Source organism: Cervus elaphus, chromosome X (genome assembly GCF_910594005.1).
Source record: "Cervus elaphus chromosome X, mCerEla1.1, whole genome shotgun sequence".
Lineage (NCBI taxonomy): Eukaryota > Metazoa > Chordata > Mammalia > Artiodactyla > Cervidae > Cervus > Cervus elaphus.
This window is the reverse complement of record NC_057848.1, coordinates 124,088,693-124,111,632: the sequence shown is the minus strand read 5'-3', so window position 1 is coordinate 124,111,632 and position 22,940 is coordinate 124,088,693. Positions and strand designations below refer to the sequence as shown.

Below are 22,940 nucleotides of genomic sequence, written 5' to 3'. Positions count from 1 at the left end.
CTTCACAGTAGGGTGAGAACTTCTTTGATATTTTTGTTCTCCAGTCTGTGGGTCACCCACCTGGTGGATAAGGGATTTGATTTTATCATGATTGTGCCCTTCCTGCCGTCTTGCCACAGCTTCTTTGTGTTTAGTTGTGGGGTCAGGAGACATGGATCTTTTTCTGTTGTATGGTGAAGCACCAGGAGCTTCTTGGGTCTTGAAGACACCTTCCTCCGTCTCTTCAGTCTTCTGAGAATGTGGGTTTTCTTCTGAGTTTTAGCTGCTGTGGGGCTTGCCCCCAGATGAAAAGCCACAAAAATAGCAAACTCATCCACTATCCTTTCTTTCTTCTAAGTGTTGCCTTCTACCATTTTCTACCTGCTTCTGATTGCTCTCTTATGCCTTCAGACAGTTGATTTTTTACATTTGTCCAGCACCTTTTGTTGATATCTCTGGGTGTGGGATTTGGTCTGATGGGACCATTACCAGAAGTAGAACCTCTCTCTCATAATTTTTTATCTTTGGAAAATATCACTGTTCGCTTAACTGAGATAGCCATCAAATCGGGTGACAGGGATGGAATGAATTTCCAGTGTTTGGGTTTTTTTTTTTTCATGTCTCTCCTCAATAAAATTGAGATTCTTTGTGGCAGCAAACTGTACCCAGTTTATCTCTGTATTCCTAGCACCCAGCACAGAGGTTGTTACAATAGTTTCTTGTTAATATGTTTGTTGAATTAGTCAATGACTGTAGATATATCTATTAGCCTACTTTCAATGGGAGATTTTTTGTTGATGTTTATCATTCTTGTTGTCTAATCAGGTCTTCCAAATTGATAATGAACTTGTATTTTAGTGGTGGGCAACCTAAGATCTGTTTTTTGTGTGTTTTTATTTTCTATTTTATTTTTCTATTTTTTAAAAACATTTTTCAGCTGCATCATAAGGCATGTGGGCTCTTAGTTTCCCAACCAGGGATTGAATCTACACCTCTTGCATTGAAAGGGCAGAGTCTTAACCTCTGGACTGCCAGGGAAGTCCCTATTTTCTATTTTAATTTTAAAAATTGTGATATTTGAAAAAATAAAGTTGTGATGTTTCACAATATCCATAGCTGGTCGCATCTACTTTGTCTCTTTTATTTTATATTTTTCTTTTCTCTCTATTTTTTGAATTGAAGTATAGTTGATTTACAATATTATAGTAGTTTCAGGGGTACAACATAGTGATTCAGTATTTTTATAGATTATATCCCATTTACCAAAGATTTGTTCCTGTTTCTCCATTTTATTTCCCCACGTAGCAATGAACAAGGGCATATCAGAGATAGAAAGTGAATCATGAGGTCAGATGTGCCAATTGTAATTTTGATTGTTTTATCAAATAATATGGAAAAGCATTTATTGTGATTTTTTTAATCTATTGCTGAGGTTAGCATTTCTTACCTCTTGTAGTGTGATGTGTTAGTACTAGTGTATTACTACTTTCGACAGTTCAGACTGGTTCCTTTTCAGTTGGGCTTCCCTCATAGCTCAGTTGGTAAAGAATCTGCCTGCAATGTGGGAGACCCCTGTTCAGTTCCTGGGTTGGGAAGATCCCCTGGAGAAGGGATAGGCTACCCACCCCAGTGTTCTTGGGCTTCCCTTGTGGCTCAGCTGGTAAAGAATCTGCCTGCGATGTGGGAGACCTGGATTCGATCCCTGGATTGGGAAGATCCCCTGGAAAAGGGAAAGGCTACAAACTCCAGTATTCTGGCTTGGAGAATTCCATGGACTATACAGTCCATGAGGTCCGAAAGAGTTGGAAACGACTGAGTGACTTTCACTTTCACTTTCCTCTTCAGTTGACATTGTGGTCTCATCAAACATCCATTCAGATGGTTTCAATTTTCAGCTCCTGGTGGTAAATATGAAAACTCAGCATTTTGTATGCAATTTCATTCCTACTTATCACAGTGTTTGAATGTTACTTTGATTCTCAACCACAATATTTGGTTTATTTTTTCTGAAAAACCTTTTCCCTACTTACTTTAATTATATAAGTAATGTGCCAATATAAATTCCTGTTTTAAAAAAATTTAAAACAATGTAGAAAAATCTCACTTGACCCCACCCCCTCCCTATGTCCTTGTCTTTTCTGTTATCTGGTGTTTGTCATTCTAGATCTTTTTCAGTGTAATTACATGCATAGATATGTACTCTTAGCCCAAATATAGTACTGCTTTCTGTTTTATTACTTGAAGCACATAAAAGAGATCCTACCATATGTATCACTTTGTAAACTTTGTACTCAATCATGTATCTCGAAAATATATATCTATATGATATTACATATAGATATACTTTCTTTTATTTAATTGCCCTTGTAGTATTCAGTAGTAAGACTACACTGCAGTTTATTTAGCTATTCCTTCTACTAATGGACGTTTTGGCTGTTTCCAGTTTTATGCTATTTTAATTAGTGTTAAAAGGACCAAAGTAGATCATGCTGGAGGAGACACTTGGGCACAATTACTGGACTATAACTTCTACACATTTTTTACTTTAATATATGTTGCCACATTGCTTTCCCAAGGAACTTGACCAACTTAAATTCTCATCAGATAGTGGTACAGTCTTACTGTCAATACTTAATAATACCAGGTGTGTTTTGCTAGGCTGATGGGTGAAAAATAATATATTGTTTAAATTTACATTTCCTTGATTACTAAATATGTTGAGCATGTCTTTGTGTGTTTAAAGTTTTTATTTTGAAATGATTTTAGACTCACATAGAATTTTCTACAATTGTATGGAAAGTTTCTGTGTACCCTTCTCTCAGCTTTCCCCAATGTCAATATCTTGTATTACCATAGTACAATAATCAGAACCAGGAAATTGACAGTGGTATGATACTATAAACTATAAACCTTTTTTGATTTCACAAGTTTTCACATGTACTCCCTTATTTTATGCATGTCTGTAGTTCAGTGAATTTAATTCGTGTATAGATCTGTATTCTGGAGAAGGAAATGGCAACCCACACCAGTATTCTTGCCTGGAAAATTCCATGGACAGAGGAGCCTGATGGGCCCCAATTCATGGGGTTCACACAGTTGGACATGGCTGAGTAACTGAGCACATAGATTTGTATATGGGCTTCCCAGGCGGCACTGGTGGTAAAGAACCTGCCTGCCAATACAGGAGATACAAGAGATGTGAGTTTGGTCGCTAGGTTGGGAAGATCCCCTGGAGGAGGAAATGACAACCCAATCCAGGATTCTTGCCTGGAGAATCCCGTGGACAGAGGAGCCTGGTTATGATTCAAAGGGTCCCAAAGAGCTGGACACGACTGTAGCTACCACCACCCTCAGGATGCAGACAGACCCATCACCTAAGAAAATGCTTTGAGCTGTGCATTTATAGTCACACCATCCCCCTGCCTCTAATCCCTGGCAATCACTGATCTGTTCTCCACATTATTTAAGTTGTTGTTCACTTGCTCAGTCATGTCTGACTCTTTGCAACCCCATGGATTGCAGCACGCCAGGCTTCCCTGTCCTTCACTATTTGAGGGAGTTTGCTCAAACTCAGGTCCATTGAATTGGTGACGCCATTCAACCATCTCATCTTCCATCACCCCTCTCTCCTCATGGCTTCAATCTTTCCTAGCCTCAGGGTCTTTTCCAGTGAGTTGCCTCTTCACATCAGGTGGCCAAAGTATTGGAGCTTGACCTTCAGCTTCAGCATCAGTCCTTCCAATGAATATTCAGGGTTGATTTCCTTTAGGATTGACTGGTTTGATCTCCTTGCTGACCAATGGACTCTCAAGAGTCTTCTCCAGCACCACAGTTCAAAAGCATCCATTCTTCAGTGTTCAGCCTTCTTTATGGTCCAACTCTCACATCTGTATATGGCTGTTGGAAAAACCATGGCTATGACTATATGGTCCTTTGTCAGCAAAGTGATGTGTCTGCTTTAAATACACTATCTAGGTTGGTCATAGCTTTTCTTCCAAGGAACAAGCATCTTTTAATTTCATGGCTGCAGTCACTCTGCACAGTGATTTTGGAGACCAAGAAAATAAAGTCTGTCACTGTTTCCATTGTTTCCCCATCTATTTGCCTTGAAGTGATGGGGCAGAGATGCTGTGATCTTTGTTTTTTCAATGTTGAGTTTTAAGCCAGCTTTTTCACTCTCCCCTATCACCTTTATAAAAAGGCTCTTTAGTTACGCTTTGCTTTCTGCCATGAGTGTGGTGTCATCTGCATATCTGAGGTTATTGGTATTTCTCCTGGAAATCTTGATTCCAGGTCTTGAGCTTCATCCAGCCTGGGATTTCGCATGATATACTCTATACTCTAAATATAAAGTTAAATAAGCAGGGTTAGAATATACAGCCTTGATGTACTCCTTTCCCAATTTTGATTGTTCCATGTCCAGTTCTAACTGTTGCTTTTTGACCCATGTCCAGTTCTAACTGTTGCTTCTTGACCTGCATACAGGTTTCCTAGGAGGCAAGTAAGGTGGTCTGGTATTCACATCTCTTGAAGAATTTTCTGCAGTTTGTTGTGATCACACAAAGGCTTTAGCATAATCAGAAAAGCAGAAGTAGATGTTTTTCTGGAATTCACTTGCTTATTCTATGATCCAGAGGATGTTGGCAGTTTGATCTCTTGTACATTGGAAGTTCTCAGTTCACATACTCTTGAAGTCTAGCTTGAAGGATTTTGAGCATAATCTTGCTGGCATAGTGAAATGAGTTCAATTGTGCAGTAGTTTGAACATTCCTTGGTATTGCCTTTCTTTTGGATTGGAATGAAAACTGACCTTTTCCAGTCCTGTTGTCACTGCTGAGTTTTCTAAATTTGCTGGCATGTGCAGCACTTTAACACTTTAACAGTATCATCTTTTAGGATTTGAAATAGCTCAGCTGCAATTCCATCACCTCCTCTATCTTTGTTCATAGTGATGCTTCCTTAGGCCCACTTGACTTCACACTCCAGGATGTCTGGCTCTAGATGAGTGATCACACCACTGTGGTTGTCTGGATCATTAAGACCTTTTTTTTCTATAGTTCTTCTGTGTATTCTTGCCACCTCTTCTTAATCTCTTCTGCTTCTGTTAGGTTTATACCATTTCTGTCCTTTATTGTGCCCCTGTTTGCATGAAAAGTTCCCTTGGTATCTAATTTTCTTGAAGACATCTCTAGTCTTTCCCAATCTATTATTTTCCTCTATTTCTTTGTATTGTTCACTTAAGAAGTCTTTCTTATCTCTGCTTGCTATTGTTTGGAACTCTGCATTCAGATGGGTTTATTTTTCCTTTTCTCCTTTGCCTTTCGCTTCTCTACTTTTCTCAACTATTTGTAGGGTCTCCTCAGACAGCCATTTTGCCTTTTTGCATTTCTTTTTCAGGGATGGTTTTGATCACTGCCTCCTGTACAGTTATGAACCTCCATCCGTAGTTCTTCAGGCTCTCTATCAGATCTAATCCTTTTAATCTATTTGTTACTTCCACTGTATAATCCTAAGGGATTTGATTTAGGTCATACCTGAGTGGCCTAGTGGTTTTCCCTACTTTCTTCAATTTAAGTCTGAATTTCCCAATAGGAGCTCATGATCTGAGTCACAGTCAGCTCCCAGTCTTTGTTTTTTTTTTTTTCTGACTGTATAGAGCTTCTCCATCTTTGGCTGCAAAGAATATAGTCAATCTGGTTTCTATATTGACCATCTGGTGATGTCTGTGAGTTTATGGAAGAGGGTGTTTGCTATGATCAGTACATTCTGTTGGCAAAACTCCGTTAGCCTTTGCCCTGCTTCATTTTGTATTCCAAGGCCAAACTTGCCTGTTACTCCAGGTATCTCTTGACTTCCTACTTTTGCATTCCAGTCCCTTACGATGAAAGGGACATCTTTTTTTGTGTGTGTTAGTTCTAGAAGGTCTTCATAGAAATGTTCAGCTTCTTTAGCACTAGTGGTTGGAGCCTAGACTTGGATTACTGTGATATTGAATGATTTGCCTTGGAAACAAACTGAGATCATTCTGTCATTTTTGGGATCGCACCCAAGTCCTGCATTTCAGACTCTTGTAATTACATCATTTCAGTAGTTATATAAATAGAATCATACAGTGTGCAACCTTTTGAGTTTAACTTGAGATCATTTCAAGTTGTTGCATGTGTCAGTAGTTGCTTACTTTTTATTATTGAATAATATTTGGTTGTATGGTTATATCATCATTTCTTTACTTCTTAATTTGTTTATTGAATATTTCTTTTTCTTCATTGCAGATTCCATTCATATTCTTTGCCCATTTGTCTACTGAGGTCTTCCTCTTTCTCTTTTTGTTTTCTCTATACATTCTGATACTAATCCTTTGTTAATTGTATTGCACTTACTTTCTACCAATGTGTCCCTGATTAGCTTATAGGGCCCTTTGTCACAGAAGCTTTTATTCTTATAAGGCCAAATCTGTTCTTTTTTATTGTGGATTTTGTGTCTTGCTTAGGGAAGGCTCATGAACGTAAAATACTCTTTTGTATTTTCTGCTGATAGTTTAAAAAGTTTTAATTTTGTCTGATTCTGTGTTCTGTTTTGATTTTAATTTACTATGAACTGTGTGATGTAGAGATCTAATTGTAATTTCTCAAAATGAATAGACATTTCTCTGAACACATTTATTAATAAAGAGTCCATCATTTCCACCCTGATCTGAAATGCAGTGATTATCATATCTGAAGTTAGTATGCAGACTTGAATCATTTCTCAACTCTTTCTTCCTTTGACCTGTATCTATTCTTATGCAATACATAAGTGTTTTGATCAATTTATTTTTTTATAAGAAGTTTAAAATTGTTAACATTAATTTTTCTCTTTTAAAATTTATTTAAAGTGATTATTAATTTTGAATTGGATAGATTTTCATTGTTAATTTCTGTATATATGGTATTATAATCAGACTATGGCTATTTTTGGAATATGGCATTTTTGTGCTTTATTTGCTGAGGATTTATATTTTCTGTTCTGGGAGGAGCATTCCAAGCTCTTTATATGTTTGCTATGTCATGCTTCCTAATTATAATATTCAAATTCAATATATCCTTAATTTTTTGGTCCAATTTTTCTTTCACATTTTGAGAAAAATGTGTTGAAATTTCCTACTATGGCTGGAATTTTCTGCATTTCTTCTTACTGTAGATCCTTAATGCCTTAACTGTAAGTTTCTATATACTGAAAGGACTTTGTTCTGTTTGTTGCCAAACTTAATTTAATGGCATACCTGACATTTCTTTTTAAAGCAGGTTCATTCTTTTACATTGAGGATTACACAATTGGTATGTGTAAGCCCTATCGAACAGAATTGAATATTCTTAAAATATTTCAATAGTTAACCTGTATTCTTGACTTAAAATATAATGTAACAATATTTATATTGGAAAAAATTTAAAATATTTGTAATGCAAAAATATTTCTAAGGAACAAGGAACACCCATATACCCATCACCCAGCTTAGTAAATAAAAAATTATCAGTGCATTTGCAGTCTCCTGGAGACTTCTATTTTTCTATAAGACTTAAAAATTCATGGAAATGGTATCTTAGCATTTATATTCTTCTGCAGTTTTGAAAAAAAAGAAACATTGTAAGATTAATTAAGCTACATGTTGATATATATAGGTCTAGTTCATTCATTTTCCCTGTCTCCCATTGATGTACAATTGAATTCTTTCCATTAATTTGCTTATTCCTCCATTTCTGGACCATTACTTTGGGATAGAGTATGTATTATTAATTTTAATGGTTGCTAAGCCTCCTCCCATGTTTTGCCTTTTTTTTGGGTTATTACCTTATATAGACCACCTGACCTCCCTCTTGAGAAACCTGTATGCAGGTCAGGAAGCAACAGTTACAACTGGACATGGAACAACAGACTGGTTCCAAATAGGAAAAGGAGTACATCAAGGCTGTATATTGTCACCCTGCTTTTTTAACTTATATGCAGAGTACATCATGAGAAACGCTGGGCTGGAAGAAGCACAAGCTGGAATCAAGATTGCTGGGAGAAATATCAATAACCTCAGATATGCAGATGACACCACCCTTATGTCAGAAAGTGAACAGGAACTAAAAAGCCTCTTGATGCAAGTGAAAGAGGAGAGTGAAAAAGTTGGCTTAAAGCCCAACATTCAGAAAACTAAGATGATGGCATCTGGTCCCACCACTTCATGGCAAATAGATGGGGAAACAGTGGAAACAGTATCAGACTTTATTTTTTTGGGCTCCAAAATCACTGCAGATGGTGACTGCAGCCATGAAATTAAAAGATGCTTATTCCTTGGAAGGAAAGTTTTGACCAACCTAGATAGCATATTAAAGAGCAGAGACATTACTTTGCCCAGAAAGGTCCGTCTGGTCAAGGCTATGGTTTTTCCAGTGGTCATGTGTGGATGTGAGAGTTCGGCTGTGAAGAAAGCTGAGCGCCAAAAAATTGATGCTTTTGAACTGTGGTGTTGGAGAAGACTCTTGAGAGTCCCTTGGACTGCAAGGAGATCCAACCAGTCCATCCTGAAGGAGATCAGTCCTGGGTGTTCATTGGAAGGACTGATGCTGAAGCTGAAACTCCAGTACTTTGGCCACCTCATGCGACGTGTAGACTCACTGGAAAAGACCCTGATGCTTGGAGGGATTGTGGGCAGGAGGAGAAAGGGATGACAGAGGATGAGATGGCTGGATGGCATCACCGACTCGATGGGCATGAGTTTGAGTAAGCTCTGGGGGTTTGTGATGGACAGGGACGCCTGGCGTGCTGCGATTCATGCGGTCGCAAAGAGTCGAACACAACTGAGCGACTGAACTGAACTGAACTGAACCTTATATTTAAAAGTGAAGATCTGATTGATCAGCATTAGAAGCTGATTTTAGCTTCCTTTCCTTAATTATAGTATGTTAACTTTGTGGCTTTTAGTTTATTAATGCTTTGCCTCATATCTGAAGAATGCCTGCAGTAGCAAAAAATCTTTTGTAGTTAGCTGTGCTATGTGTGATGCTTAAAGGCTGCTTCTGAAGCCTGTCTGGTTCTTCATTTTTAACTACTCTCCAAAGAAAATTTCTTCTAACTATATGAATCTTCTCCACAAGAGCAAAAGAAAAAGAAATCAGTTCAGGATCTAATCCAGGGTAACTGGTTGCATTTTATTGTTATGGTTCTTTAATAGTTTCTTCTAATTTGGAACAGTTTTTTTAGTCTTTCTTTGTCTCTCCTGACCTTGACATTTTCGATGAGTATAGGTCAGTTTTTTTTTTTTTTTTTTGGTAGAAGTTCAACCCATTTTTAGGGTTGGTCTGATGTTTCTGTGTGATTAGATTCAAGTTAATGCATTGTGGCAGGAATACTGTAACAGTGATGTTGGGTCCTTTTCATTGTATCATATCAGGAGGCACATGATGTCCCTTGTTTTATTATTGATGATGTTAATCACTGGGCTAAGGCAGTATCTATCAGGTTTTTCCACTGAAATGTTATCATTTATTACTTTATAACTGGGCTTCCCTGGTGACTCAGTGGTAGAGAATCCGCCTGCCAGTGCAGGAGACACAGGAGACACGGGTTTGATCCCTGGGTCAGGAACTCCCCTGGAGAAGGAAATGGCAACCCATTGCAGTATTCTTGCCTGGAAAATTTCATAGACAGAGGAGCCTGGCAGGCTACAGTCCGTGCAGTCGCAAAGAGTCAGACACAGCTTGAGCACACACAGATGCTTTATAATTAGGTAATTTGTGGGAAGTTACTTTAAGACTCTGTTGTAAAACTTTACTCAGTTTTGGCAGCCATTGAAGATTTCTTACCTGTGGCAATCACTATGGTGATTGCCAAATGTTGATTTTGGTATTTGTATTTATTATTTAAATAAAAGCAGGGGCATCACTTTGCTGACAAAGGTCCATATAGTCAAAGCTATGGTTTTTCCAGTGGTCATGTATAGATCTAAGAGTTGGACCATTAAGAAGGCTGAGCACTGAAGAATGGATGCTTTCGAAGTGTAGTGCTGGAGAAGACTCTTAGTTTTCTTTTTTTTTTTTCCTTTTTTTTCATTTATTTTTATTAGTTGGAGGCTAATTACTTTACAAAGACTCTTGAGTGTCCCTTGGACTGCAAGGAGATCAAACCAGTCAATCCTAAAGGAAATCAACCCTGAATATTAATCAGAAGGACTGATGCTGAAGCTGAAGCTCCAATACTTTGGCCACCTAATGCAAAGAGCTGACTCACTGGGAAAGACCCTGATGCTGGGAAAGATTGAAGGCAGGAGGAGAAGGGGGCAACAGAGGATGAGATGGTTGGATGGCATCACTGACTCAATGGACATGAGTTTGAGCAAGCTCCGGGAGATAGTGAAGGACAGGGAAGCCTGGCCTACTGGAGTCCATGGGGTCGCAACGAGTCGGACACCACTGAGTGACTGAACAACATTTATTATTTGGATTAGAACTGTCCATTCTTCCCTATTTATTTATTAATTCATTTATTTAAATGTAACTGTGGATTTTAATTTTACTCTATGAACTATAATCCAGTAGTATCATTATTTACTTTGATGAATGACCTATCTCAGTTTTGGCTAGTGATCCTCTTCAGGCTGGTTCCTTTATCCTTTTGATAAGTCTTCATCATTCTTTGAACTTATCTTTATACAACAAAGTTTTCCATGCTTTTTCTATTATTCTCTGCCCCAACTTCATAACTGATTGTATTTCAGTGAGCTCTGGCTGATAGAGTTTGTTTTATTGGAGATATAATCTCATATTTATAGGAGGAATGATTTATGAGTGAGGGAAAAATAGGTGAGATAGAAAGGAGAATTAATGGATTGATATCCTCGAGCAGATGCAAGGGGATAAAGTTTAGTTTCTAAATAAAGGAGCTAGTCTTAGCATACAAGTCCAGACAAGTTGTCCATAATACTGATAATATGGGCAAAGGCAGAGGATATAGCCACAAATGCTATTGGGCGAGTAGATGTGGTAATGAGAGCTTATGGAAATTCTCTACTTGTTGCTGTTTTATTTTCTCAGTTAAGTAGAAGCAAGGTCATCTGGGCATGACTTTGGGGAGGGAATGTGTATTAAAACTTTGAGAATAGAGGAGAAAGTATAAAGTCATTTTCTAGGAGAATGGTAGAATGAAAGGTAGTAAGATTGCCAGACAGGATCAAGTACCTACTTGAAGTTAATTGTTTTAAAGACTTAATTTCTTTGTTGAGTTTGGTGCTTCTCTTCTTCTAAGCCTTGGTGTTTCTCAGGGGTTTGGTGATTCTTGATTTTCTGTCCTTTGTATTTAAGGATCCTGCTCACCTGCCTGATTTGAAAACAGTAGTCTACCTCCCTCTAGTCTCAGCAGAGGAGGAGTAAGTTATAGAGGGAGCATATTTTCTTCAGTAGTCACCTGTGGATCTGTCCTTCCACTCAGGCTACAGCTTGAGTTTGGGGGCAGATTTTATTGCTGCTCAGCACTTAGCACAACAGGGGTTTGGGGGTGGATAGGACTGCCTAGTTGCTCTTAATTTACCTTGGCATTTAATGAAGTGGATTCCTCAAGGCCACCTCATGCTTCTGGTATCTGTTGAGTAGGTTTGGTGCTTCCCAGATCACTCCTAACTTTGAATTCATTTTCTCCTGTATATATGTGTTTGAAGCTTTGGTTTCTGTAGATTTTGTTTCCATATGGATGTGATCTACTAGTTTCTATTCCTTTGGAGATTCTCCATCATTTATGATTTGTGGATGGCACTCTTTTAGATTTTTTAGATGTTATGGCTTCATTCTAGTTTCTTAAAAATGTAATTACTGTCACTTTCTAGAGTATTAGAGTGTTAGTGTGTGTTCATTGTTACCATATTGAATCAGTCTCTTGGAATTATTTTATCTGCATGAATAATATGCGTTAACATTTTAAGGGAAAAGGCACTTTGTGACTGTTGTTGTTGTGAACAGTTAGCAATGATAACCAGGAGCAGGGGTTTCCTTCAGATTTTTGTTGATATTTTTTTAAAAAACAGTGACAAGATTGGCCAGATTTCATTCTTTGAATGCATCAGGAGTCGTTGAAATGGCAGCATGTATTAATTCTTTTCACAGATAAATCTCCATGTTAGCATCAGTTCTGTTCAGTTCAGTTGCTCAGTCATGTCCGACTCTTTGCGACCCCATGGACTGCAGCACGCCAGGCCTCCCTGTCCATCTCGAACTCCTGGAGTTTACTCAAACTCATGTCCATTGAGTTGGTGATGCCATTCAACCATCTCATCCTCTGTCATCCCCTTCTGCTCCCGCCTTCAATATTTCCCAGTATCAGGGTCTTTTCCAGTGAGTCAGTTCTTCGCATCAGGGGGCCAAGGTATTGGAGTTTCAGCTTCAGCATCAGTCCTTCCAATGAATGTTCAGGACTGATTTCCCTTAAGGTGGACTGGTTGGATCTCCTTGCTGTCCAAGGGACTCTCAAGAACCCTCTTGCTTTTTCGATGATCCAATGGATGATGGCAATTTGATCTCTGGTTCCTCTGCCTTTCTAAAACCAGCTTGGACATCTGGAAGTTCACAGTTCATGTACTGTTGAAGCCTGGCTTGGAGCATTTTGAGCACTACTTTACTAGCATGTGAGATGAGGGCAATTGTGCAGTAGTTTGTGCATTCTTTGGCATTGCCTTTCTTTGGGATTGGAATGAAAACTGACCTTTTCCAGTCCTGTGGCCACTGCTGAGTTTTCCAAATTTGCTGGCATATTGAATGCAGCACTTTACAGCATCATCTTTTAGGATTTGAAATAGCTCAGCTGGAATTCCATCACTTACACTAGCTTTGTTCATAGTGATGCTTCCTAAGGCCCACTTGACTTTGCATTCCAGGATGTCTGGCTGTAAGTGAGTGATCACACCATCGTGATTATCTGGGTCATGAAGATCTTTTTTGTATAGTTCTTCTGTGTATTCTTGTCACCTCTTCTTAATATCTTCTGCTTCTGTTAAGTCCATACCATTTGTGTCCTTTATTGTGCCCGTCTTTGCATGAGAAGTTCCCTTGGTATGTCTGATTTTCTTGACGAGATCTCTAGTCTTTCCCATTCTATTGTTTTCCTCTATTTCTTTGCACTGCTTACTGAGGAAGGCTTTCTTATCTCTCCTTGCTATTCTTTGGAACTCTGCATTCAGATGGGTATATCTTTCCTTTTCTCCTTTGCCTTTCATTTCTCTTCTTTTCCCAGCTATTTGTAAGGCCTCCTCAGATAACCATTTTCCTTTTTGCATTTCTTTTTCTTAGAGATGGTCTTGATCTCTGCCTCCTGTACAATGTTACAAACTTCCATCCATAGTTCTTCAGGCACTCTGTGTATCAGATCTAATCTCTTTCATTTATGTGTCACTTCCACTGTATAATCATAATGTATTTGATTTAGGTCATATATGAATGGCCTAGTGGTTTTCTCTACTTTCTTCAATTTAAGTCTGAAGTTGGCAATAAGCAGTTCATGATGTGAGCCATGGTCAGTTACCAGTCTTTTTGCTGACTGTGTGGAGCTTCTCCACCTTTGGCTGCAAAGAATATAATCAATCTGATTTTGGTATTGACCATCTGGTGATGTCCATGTGTAGAGCCTCTCTTGTTTTTTTTGGAAGAGGGTGTTTGCTATGACCAGTGCGTTCTCTTAGCAAAACTCTATTATCCTTTGTCCTGCTTCATTCTGTACTAGATTTGCCTGTTACTCCAGGTATTTCTTGACTTTCTACTTTTGCATTCCAGTCCCCTATAATGAAAAGGACATCTTTTTTGGGTTTTAGTTCTAGAAGGTCTTATAGGTCTTCATAGAACCGTTCAGCTTCTTCAGTATTCCTAGTTGGGTTATAGACTTGAATTACTGTAATATTGAATGGCTTCCCTTGGAAACGAACAGAGATCATTCTCTTGTTTTTAAGATTGCATCCAAGTACTGCATTTCAGACTCTTTTGTTGACTATGATGGCTACTTCATTTCTCCTAAGGGATTCTTGCCCACAGTAGTATATAATGGTCATCTGAGTTAAATTCACCCATTCCAGTCCATTGTAGTTTGCTGATCCCTAAAATGTCGATGTTCACCCTTGGCATTTCCTGTTTGACCACTTCCAATATGCCTTGATTCATGGACCTAAAATTCCAGGTTCCTATGCAATATTGCTCTTTAGAATATTGGACTTTACTTCCATCCCCAGTCACATCCACAACTGGGTGTTGTTTTTGCTTTGGCTCCATCTCTTCATTCTTTCTGGAGTCATTTCTCCACTGATCTCCAGTAGCGTATTGGGCACCTACTGACCTGGAAAGTTCGTCTTTCAGTATCCTATCTTTTTGCCTTTTCATACTGTTCATGGGGTTCTCAAGGTGAGAATACTGAAGTGGTTTGCCATTCTGTTCTCCAGTGGAGCACGTTTTGTCAGAACTCTCCACCATGACCCGTCTGTCTTGGGTGGCCGTACACAACATGGCTAATAGTTTTATTGAGTTAGACAAGGCTGTGGGCCATGTGATCAGATTGGTTAGTTTTCTGTAATTGTGGTTTTCAGTCTGCCTGCCCTCTGATGGAGAAGGATAAGAGGCTTATGGAATCTTCCTGATCAGAGAGACTGACTGAGGGGGAAACTGGATCTTGTTCTGATGGGGCGGGGCCATGCTCAGTAAGTATTTAATCCAATTTTCTGTTGATGGGGGGGCTGTGTTCCCTCCCTGTTAATTGACCTGAGGCCAAACTATGATGGAGGTAATGAAGATAATGGTGACCTCCTTCAAAAGGTCCCATGCATGCACTGCTACACTCAGTTCCCCCAATCCTGCAACAGGTCACCGCTGACCCACGCTCCTGACGGAGACTCCTGGACACTCACAGGCAAGTCTGGGTCAGCCTCTTTTGGGGTCACTGCTCCTTTCTCTTGAGTCCTGGTGTGCACAAGGTTTTCTTTGTGCCCTCCAAGAGTCTGTTTCCCCAGTCCTGTGTAAGTTCTGATGGCTCTATGATGCGGTTAATGGTGACCTCCTCCAAGAGGGCTTATGCAATACCCAGGTCTACTGCACCCAGAGCTCATGCCCCTGTAGAAGTCCACTGCTGACGCATACCTCCTCAGGAGACACTCAAACACAGTTCTGTCTCAGTCTCTGCAGGGTCTCTGGGTCCCGGTGTGCACAAGGTATGTTTGAGCACTCTGAGGGTCTCTGGTGGGTATGGGGTTTGCTTCTAAACAGGATTTTGCCCCTCCTACCTTTTTGCTCAGGCTTTTCTGCCCTTGGACATGGGATATCTCCTCACAGCCACTGCAGGACCACATAGTCACCGCTCCAGTGCTGTGCAGCCCTGTTAGCATATCTGTAGTCGAACGCTCTACCACTAAGCTATACCCCCCATGGTAGCATATCTGAGCTGTATATTTGTAAAATTATTCTGGAAATTGTGTTTCTTATTAGCATTTCCTACTTTGCTACTGTTTTATCTGTTTTGTAGCTGATCTCTATGGAATCGTTATAATTTTCAATTCCACTTTCTTAATCAGTGAAATAATGCATGTTTCAGTCTTCAATCAGGTGATTTTAATTCTAGCCATAGCATGTTTAAGACCCATAACGATAGTTACTGAAGATATCAGTGCCTTTCAGATGTTTACTTTATCCCTTGTTATTTAATATGTTTTGTAATCAGTTTCTAAGGCATTCTAAAGAATAAATCTTACAGTTAGAGAGCTGACATTAAGGACCTGCTATGTATCAAGCAGTGTCGTTTCATTTAATCTTCATTGTAACTTCATCTATAAAGATGTTAATTCCATTAAATAAAATGTTTGAATAAAAATTGATCATTAAAGTTATGTCTTTCCCTGGAGAGAGATTGTGGCTTCCTGGTTATTAGACCATTTATATAAAAATTCTATTTAGCACAATAATTGTATTCATGTGAAATTACTTTGCTCTAATTGAAGGGAAATTGGTCTAAACAGTGCATATTTTTGCTGAACATTGTAAAAAGAAAGTTCCCAAAAGGCACATATTGCTTAGTGTAGCTTCATAACGTTGAAACTGGTAAATTTAAGGACATTAGTCATTTGGATTGATTTACAGCCACATTATTTAGCCTTTGCCCTTTTGTAATGTAAGTTAGTTGGAAATAGAGAACTTTGAAGGGATGGGAATCTTTCAGGTTGATCCCATTCTCCAGGAGGGAACCATCCTACAAAATAGGAGCACCACTGACGTCTTTGATTTTGGAGGTTGATGAAAAGAGCTGAGAGGCTAGTTATCTGTAGATTACTGTTTTATAAGGTATTTAAGGAAAAGGTCAGCTGTTGTTTTATGGGGATGAAAGAAGTGAAAGTGTTAGTCGCTCAATCATGTCAGGCTCTTTTGAGACCCCATGCACTGTAGTCTACCAGGCTCCTCCATCCATGGAATTTTCCAGGCATGAATACTGAAGTCGGTTGCCATTCTCTTCTCCAGGGGATCTTCCTGACCCAGGGATCGAACCCAAGTCTCCTGCTTTGCAGGCTGATTCTTGACCATCTGAGCCAGTAGGAAATGCACTTAGAAAGTTTATCATACTATGTTTGTTATGTTTTCAGTTTTTATGTGTTCAACCAGTTTTAAAATACAGTTTTAACAATTTGCACTTAATATTATTCATTTTAGTATATTGACTTTTAGTATAAAACTTCCAGTACTTCCACCACAAGTTCCCTATTCTTGATTCTTAACTTCGCTAAGTTTGAAGAATGGCTTTGTGTAATTTTTCAAAGTTACTTGGATATAGTTTTTAATTCTTTGGCTCTCTGAAACTAACCCATGAAATATAACACATGAAATATTACTTGGCTGAATAAAAAAAATAGAGTTAACAGCTTTTCTTTATATCTACAAGATATTTTGTTCTGTTGGCTTCTAGTTAATGCTGCACAAGAGAAGCCTAAAGTTAGTCAAATTTTCACTTCCTTTTTCCTCCTTAGTGCTTATAGGTGGCATTTGGTGTGTGTCTTTTATATGTCTTTGGTATGGATATTTTAAATCCTCATATGAAAATAACTTTTATTCTTATACTCTTAAAAATACAGAAAAAATATAAAGGAAAATTGTCTGTAATCCCACCTCTGGGAAATTAAAACCTTTGAAGTTCTGCACAATTTTTGTGCATATACATACACAAACACATTTTTTAGTATTTATTTGATTAGAATTGGATCATAGTAGCTTTTAAAAAGATTTCTCTTTTAAATTGAAGTATATAAGGCATATATTTGGAGAAGGAAATGGCAACCCACTCCAGTATTCTTGCCTGGAGAATTCCATGGACAGAGGAGCCTGATGGGCTACAGTCCGTGGGGTCACAGAGTTGGACAAAACTGAGTGACTAACACTTTCAAGGCATATATACATTGAAGTATCCTAATCTTAAATGTGCAGCTTGATGTGTTTTTGCATATGTATTCCTATGTGAAATGCAAATAAAGATATAGAGCACTTCCAGCTCCCTAGAAGATTCACTGACATTCATCCACATTATTGCATGTATCAGTAGTTTGTTTCATTTTTTTCTTTTTTGGTATGAATTGTTCAATGGTAGAATATACCCGCAATTCAGTTATTCATTCTGTTGAAATACATTAAGATTGGTTCTAGTTTTTTTGCTCTTATAAAATAAAGGTCCTGTGAATGCTCCTCTATGTATTTTCGATAGACACACACACTCATTTCTCTTGTGTATGTACCTAGGAGTAGGATTGCTGGGTCACAAGATAAAGGTATATGTAGCTATACTAAATAATGCCAGACAGTTTTCCATAGTATTAATAGTTGTCCAAATTTCATTCTCAGCAGCAGTGTTTAAAGTTCCAGTTATTCCACATCTGTATCGAAAGTATTGCTTGTCCTTTAAATTTTAGCTGTTCTGGTGGATGTGATGTGGTATATATCATGGTTTACCTTGCATTTCCCTGATAAGTAATGATATTGAGCATCTTTTCATGTAATTATTAGATATTCAGATATCTTCTTTTGTGAAGTGTGCCTCATCAAGTCATTTTTTAAAAAATTGTTTGTCATTTTCTTTAGTCTGCTTTAATCTCAACCAGTTCTTCAGGCTTTGCTTTTCTTGATAGTATTGAAAGCAGAGGCCAGGTTTTTATAGAATGCCCATCAATTTGGGTTTGATTAATGTTTCCTCATGATTAGAGTCAAAACATGCATCTTTGACAGGAATGCCATTTACATGGCGTTGTATTCTACTCAGGCCACCTTATTAGGAGGCATACTGGTAATGCCAATATTGATGACATTAACTTTTATTACTTTATTATTTTATTAATTTATTACTTTTATTACTTTATTAAGGCCTGCTAGATTTTTCCACCATGAAGTTGCATTTTTTTCCTTTATAATTTATGAGGAATTTGTAAGGAGATATTTTGAGGCCATGTAAATGCCTTTCCTCATCAAAACTTTCACCCATTAGTTTTAGTGTCTGTTCATGATATTCTAAGTTCGTCATTCCTCCTTATATTAATTAGTTGGCCTTTCTACCTCCTTTATTCACTAACTCATTCATTCAGTCATTTGTTTATGTCAGTATGGACTCACGTTGTTGTTCAGTTGTTCATTCATGTCCAACTCTTTGTGACACCATGGATTGCAGTACACGAAGCTTCCCTGTCCTTTGTCATCTCCCTGAGCTTGCTCAAACTCATATCCATTGAGGTGGTGATGCCATCCAACCATCTCGTCTTCTGTCACCCTCTTCTCCTCATGCCTTCAGTCTTTACCAGCATCAGCGATTTTTCCATTGAATCAACTCTTCGCATCGGGTGGCCAAGGTATTGGAGACTCAACTTCAGCATCAGTCCTTCCAATGAATATTCAGGGTTGATTTCCTTTAGGATTGACTGGATTGATCTCCTTGCTATCCAAGGGACTCTCAAGAGTCTTCTCTAACACCGCAGTTCAAAAGCATCAATTCTTTGGCACTCAGCCTTCTTTGTGCTCCAACTCTCACATCCATACACAACTACTGGTAAAACTGTAACTTTAACTATATGGACTTTTGTTGGCAAGTAATGTCTCTGCTTTTTAATACACTATCTAGGATTGTTGTAGGTTTTCTTCCAAGGAACAAGCATCTTTTACTTTCATGGCTATAGTCACCATCTGCAGTGATTTTGGAGCCCAAGAAATTAAAGTCTGTCACTGTTTCCATTGTTTCCCTATCTATTTGCCATGCCGGATGCCATGATCTTAGTTTTCTGAATATTGAGTTTTAAGTCAGCTTTTTCCACTCTCCTCTTTTTACCTTCATCAAGAGGCTCTTTAGTTCCTCTTTGCTTTCTGCCATAAGGGTGGTATCATCATCTGAGGTTATTGATATTTCTCTTGGCAATCTTGATTCCAGCTTGTGCTTCATCCAGCCTGACATTTTGCATGATGTACTCTGCATATAAGTAAAATTGGCAGGGTGACAATATACAGCCTTGATGTACTCCTTTCCCAATTTTGAACCAGTCCATTGTTCCATGTCCAGTTCTAACTGTTGCTTCTTGATCTGCATACAGGTTTCTCAGGATGCAGGTAAGGTGGTCTGGTATTCCTATATCTTGTAGAATTTTCCACAGTTTCTTGTGATCCACACAGTCGAAGGCTTTAGCATAGTCAGTGAAGCAGATGTAGATGTTTTTTTGGAATTCTCTTAGTTTTTCTATGATCCAACGGATGTTGGCAATTTGATCTCTGGTTCCTCTGCCTTTTCTAAATCCAGCTTGTACATCTGGAAGTTCTCAGCTCATGTACTACTGATGCCTAGCTTGCAGGATTTTGAGCATAATCTTGCTAGCATGTGAAATGAGTGTAATTGTGTGGTAGTGTGAACATTCTTTGGCATTGCCTTTCTTTGGTATTGGAATGAAAGCGGACCTTTTTCAGTCCTGTGGCCACTGCTGAGTTTTCCAAATTTTCTGGCATATTGAGTGCAACACTTTTACAGCATCATCTTTTAGGATTTGAAATAGCTCAGCTAGAATTCCATTACCACCACTATGTTTGTTGGCAGTGATGCTTCCTAAGGCCCACATGACTTCACACTCCAGGATGTCTGGTTCTAGGTGAGTGATCACACCACTGTGGTTATCCTGATTTATCTATCATCCATTATTTATTTAATGGAGCAGATAAAATAAACATATGTATATTTTTTTTCTCTTTTTTCTTTTTTGCTATTTGTAATTATATTCCATGTTGTGAAGAACATCCTTATAGCTAAATCTCTGTATGAACTCTTGATTATTTCCTGATTTTACTATAATTTACTCAGACAAAAGGACCAGGGTAGTATAAAACTTTTGAATATATTACAAGCTTAAAACCGCTGTATGCAGCATACTAACACATATATATGGAATTTAGAAAGATGGTAATGATAACCCTATATGCAAAACAGAAAAAGAGACACAGAAATACAGAACAGACTTTTGAACTCTGTGGGAGAAGGTGAGGGTGGGATGTTTCAAAAGAACAGCATGTATACTATCTATGGTGAAACAGATCACCAGCCCAGGTGGGATGCATCAGACAAGTGCTTGGGCCTGGTGCACTGGGAAGACCCAGAGGAATCGGGTGGAGAGGGAGATGGGAGGGGGGATCGGGATGGGGAATAAGTGTAAATCTATGGCTGATTCATATCAATGTATGACAAAACCCACTGAAATGTTGTGAAGTAATTAGCCTCCAACTAATAAAAAAATTAAAAAAAAAAAAAAAACCGCTGTATGACAAACATTTGATTATCATTTGGCAGTGCCTAGCAATATATGACCAAAATTTTTACATGTTGCAGATTCTAGTGTTAAGACTAGAATTAGAATTATTTACAACTGTTTTGCTTCTGTGTTTCTATAAACTCTGTGGAAAAATATGGAATTATATAAAATGGGATGCTTTTATATCTTCTTTTTTCCCCCAAATTACTCAGATTAATAGGATGTATTGTATAATATTGTCAAATTTACAGTTTATCGGATTCAGCCTTCTCAGTGAGTACCTACATGACAATATATTGCTATAAGCCTCACCTAAATATTTTTGTTAAAAAATAAAATATTGTATAATATTGGGTTAAAATCAGTGTTTCTTTGAGTAGTAGCTAACTTATGTGCATTTCAAGCAGTTCTACTTTTCCATTGTGATACAATTCTTTGTTGTCAGATGAAAGTGAAAGAAGAAACTTGAACTTTGTTAATTTGATTTCATATCTTGGTTTACAGAACACATCTTAAAATCAGTAGAAGAAATAACAAGATGGAATACATTTTTTTCCAGTCAGCACATTTGATATTCTCGTGTGCTTATATTCAGTTATGGCATTTCTTTAAGTTTGGTCCTTTTATAGGAAGAGTATTTATCAATAGGGTTTCCCTGGTGGCTCACATTGTAAATAATCTGCCTGCAATACAGGAGACTCAGGTTCAATCCCTGAGTCAGGAAGATCCCCTGAAGAAGGAAATGGCTACTCATTCCAGTATTCTTGCATAGAGAATTCCATGGACAGAGGAGCCTGGCCAGCTGTCGTCCTTGGGGTTGCAAAGAGTCAGACACAACTGAGTGACTCACATACAGTTTTGATTATTTCCTTGGGTTAAATTTCTAGAAATGAAATTGCTAGACATTTTAAAAACTTGGATAATTTAATTGTTGAATTACCCTTCAGAGAGGTCTAACCAGTTTACAATCCCATAAATCCCAGTGGTTTATGAAAATGCCTATTTTTCTGTATACTTAGTATTTGCTATCCTTTGAAAGTTTTTAATTATACAATGTAAGTAGTAACATAAAAGCAATAAAATGGGAAAAATCACCAAAGAATGCTATTTTCTTAACATGGTAATGATTATAATATTTGTTATAAATAATCCAGGGAGATGAAGGAATATAAGTAGAGTCACCAGATATGGAAAAGCTCGACTCATTCACAGGAGCTAGAGTTTGGTGTCTCTTCAAGGGGAGAAGAACTAGAGAATGAGGCAGGGACCAGTTCATTAAGGACTTTATTTGTCATCCAAAGGGACTTAACCTTATAGAAGATGAGGTGCCATCATTAGAGAATTTGAACTAGGTAGGTAAGTGATTGATTTTGATAGATTTGCATTTTAGAGTCACTCTGCTGTCACCAGTGGCAATACATTGGATGGATTAGATAAATGTTTAAAATTATTTTCCAGCAGAGTTGAAACTTGCATTTGTAAAGGGCTTAAACTTTTTCCTAGAAGCCAGTATTGCAGCTGTTGGATACTAACACCTCAAAGGGATTGTTGGCAGTAGTTTAGTGAAGAGAAAACAAGAGAGAGAGAGACCATATAACATGTTAACCATTGAATCACTGATTTATCTGTTTCTGGAGTGATAGCAACTCATTAGTAGTTTTACAATTAAGACTGGAAGCCATTGAAAGATAACAAACAAAAGTATATGAAACAATGCTGTTTTTTATGAAAAAGTCTTGGTGAATATCAATACTGCTGCATTTTGTTTTTCTTTATTTGGTAGTAACATCAATAGTAGGATTGATATAGACATTCAGTAATGTAGACATTCTACCTGGTTTGTGTGGTAACCAAAATATGAAATGTAACAGACATGTGTTCTGCAATAATAGCAAATTGTACCTTCAACTTGAAGTTTGCTGTTATAATAAGTTTTATTTCTGTGCTATTTACAGCCTGTATCCCAAGCAGTTGGAGCTGAACAACAAGCAGCTCTTCTAAAACCAGATTTAGTTCGAAGGTGAGTATCTTCCAATTAATACCATGAAAGCAATGAGGGCATGTTGAAGTATTTGCCTTCTTTAGGTGCTTAGTCTCTTGACTACAGAAGCTTCTGTGTTCTAGTATTTGTGTGTATGTTCAGTAAAAATAGTAGATATTCTTACTTTTTTATGTT

The 22,940-nt window shown here is 38.0% G+C and overlaps 1 protein-coding gene across 4 annotated transcripts in view; it reads left to right on the top strand.

Annotated features, from left to right (window-relative positions):
* Positions 1–22,940, top strand: part of WNK3 (WNK lysine deficient protein kinase 3) — a 163,873-nt gene that overhangs the window by 90,932 nt on the left and 50,001 nt on the right. For all 4 annotated transcript variants that reach the window (XM_043896927.1, XM_043896925.1, XM_043896926.1 and 1 more), the window contains exon 11: positions 22,720–22,784. In XM_043896927.1, the coding sequence (XP_043752862.1) occupies positions 22,720–22,784 (65 nt within the window). The remainder of the gene's footprint in view (positions 1–22,719; positions 22,785–22,940) is intronic.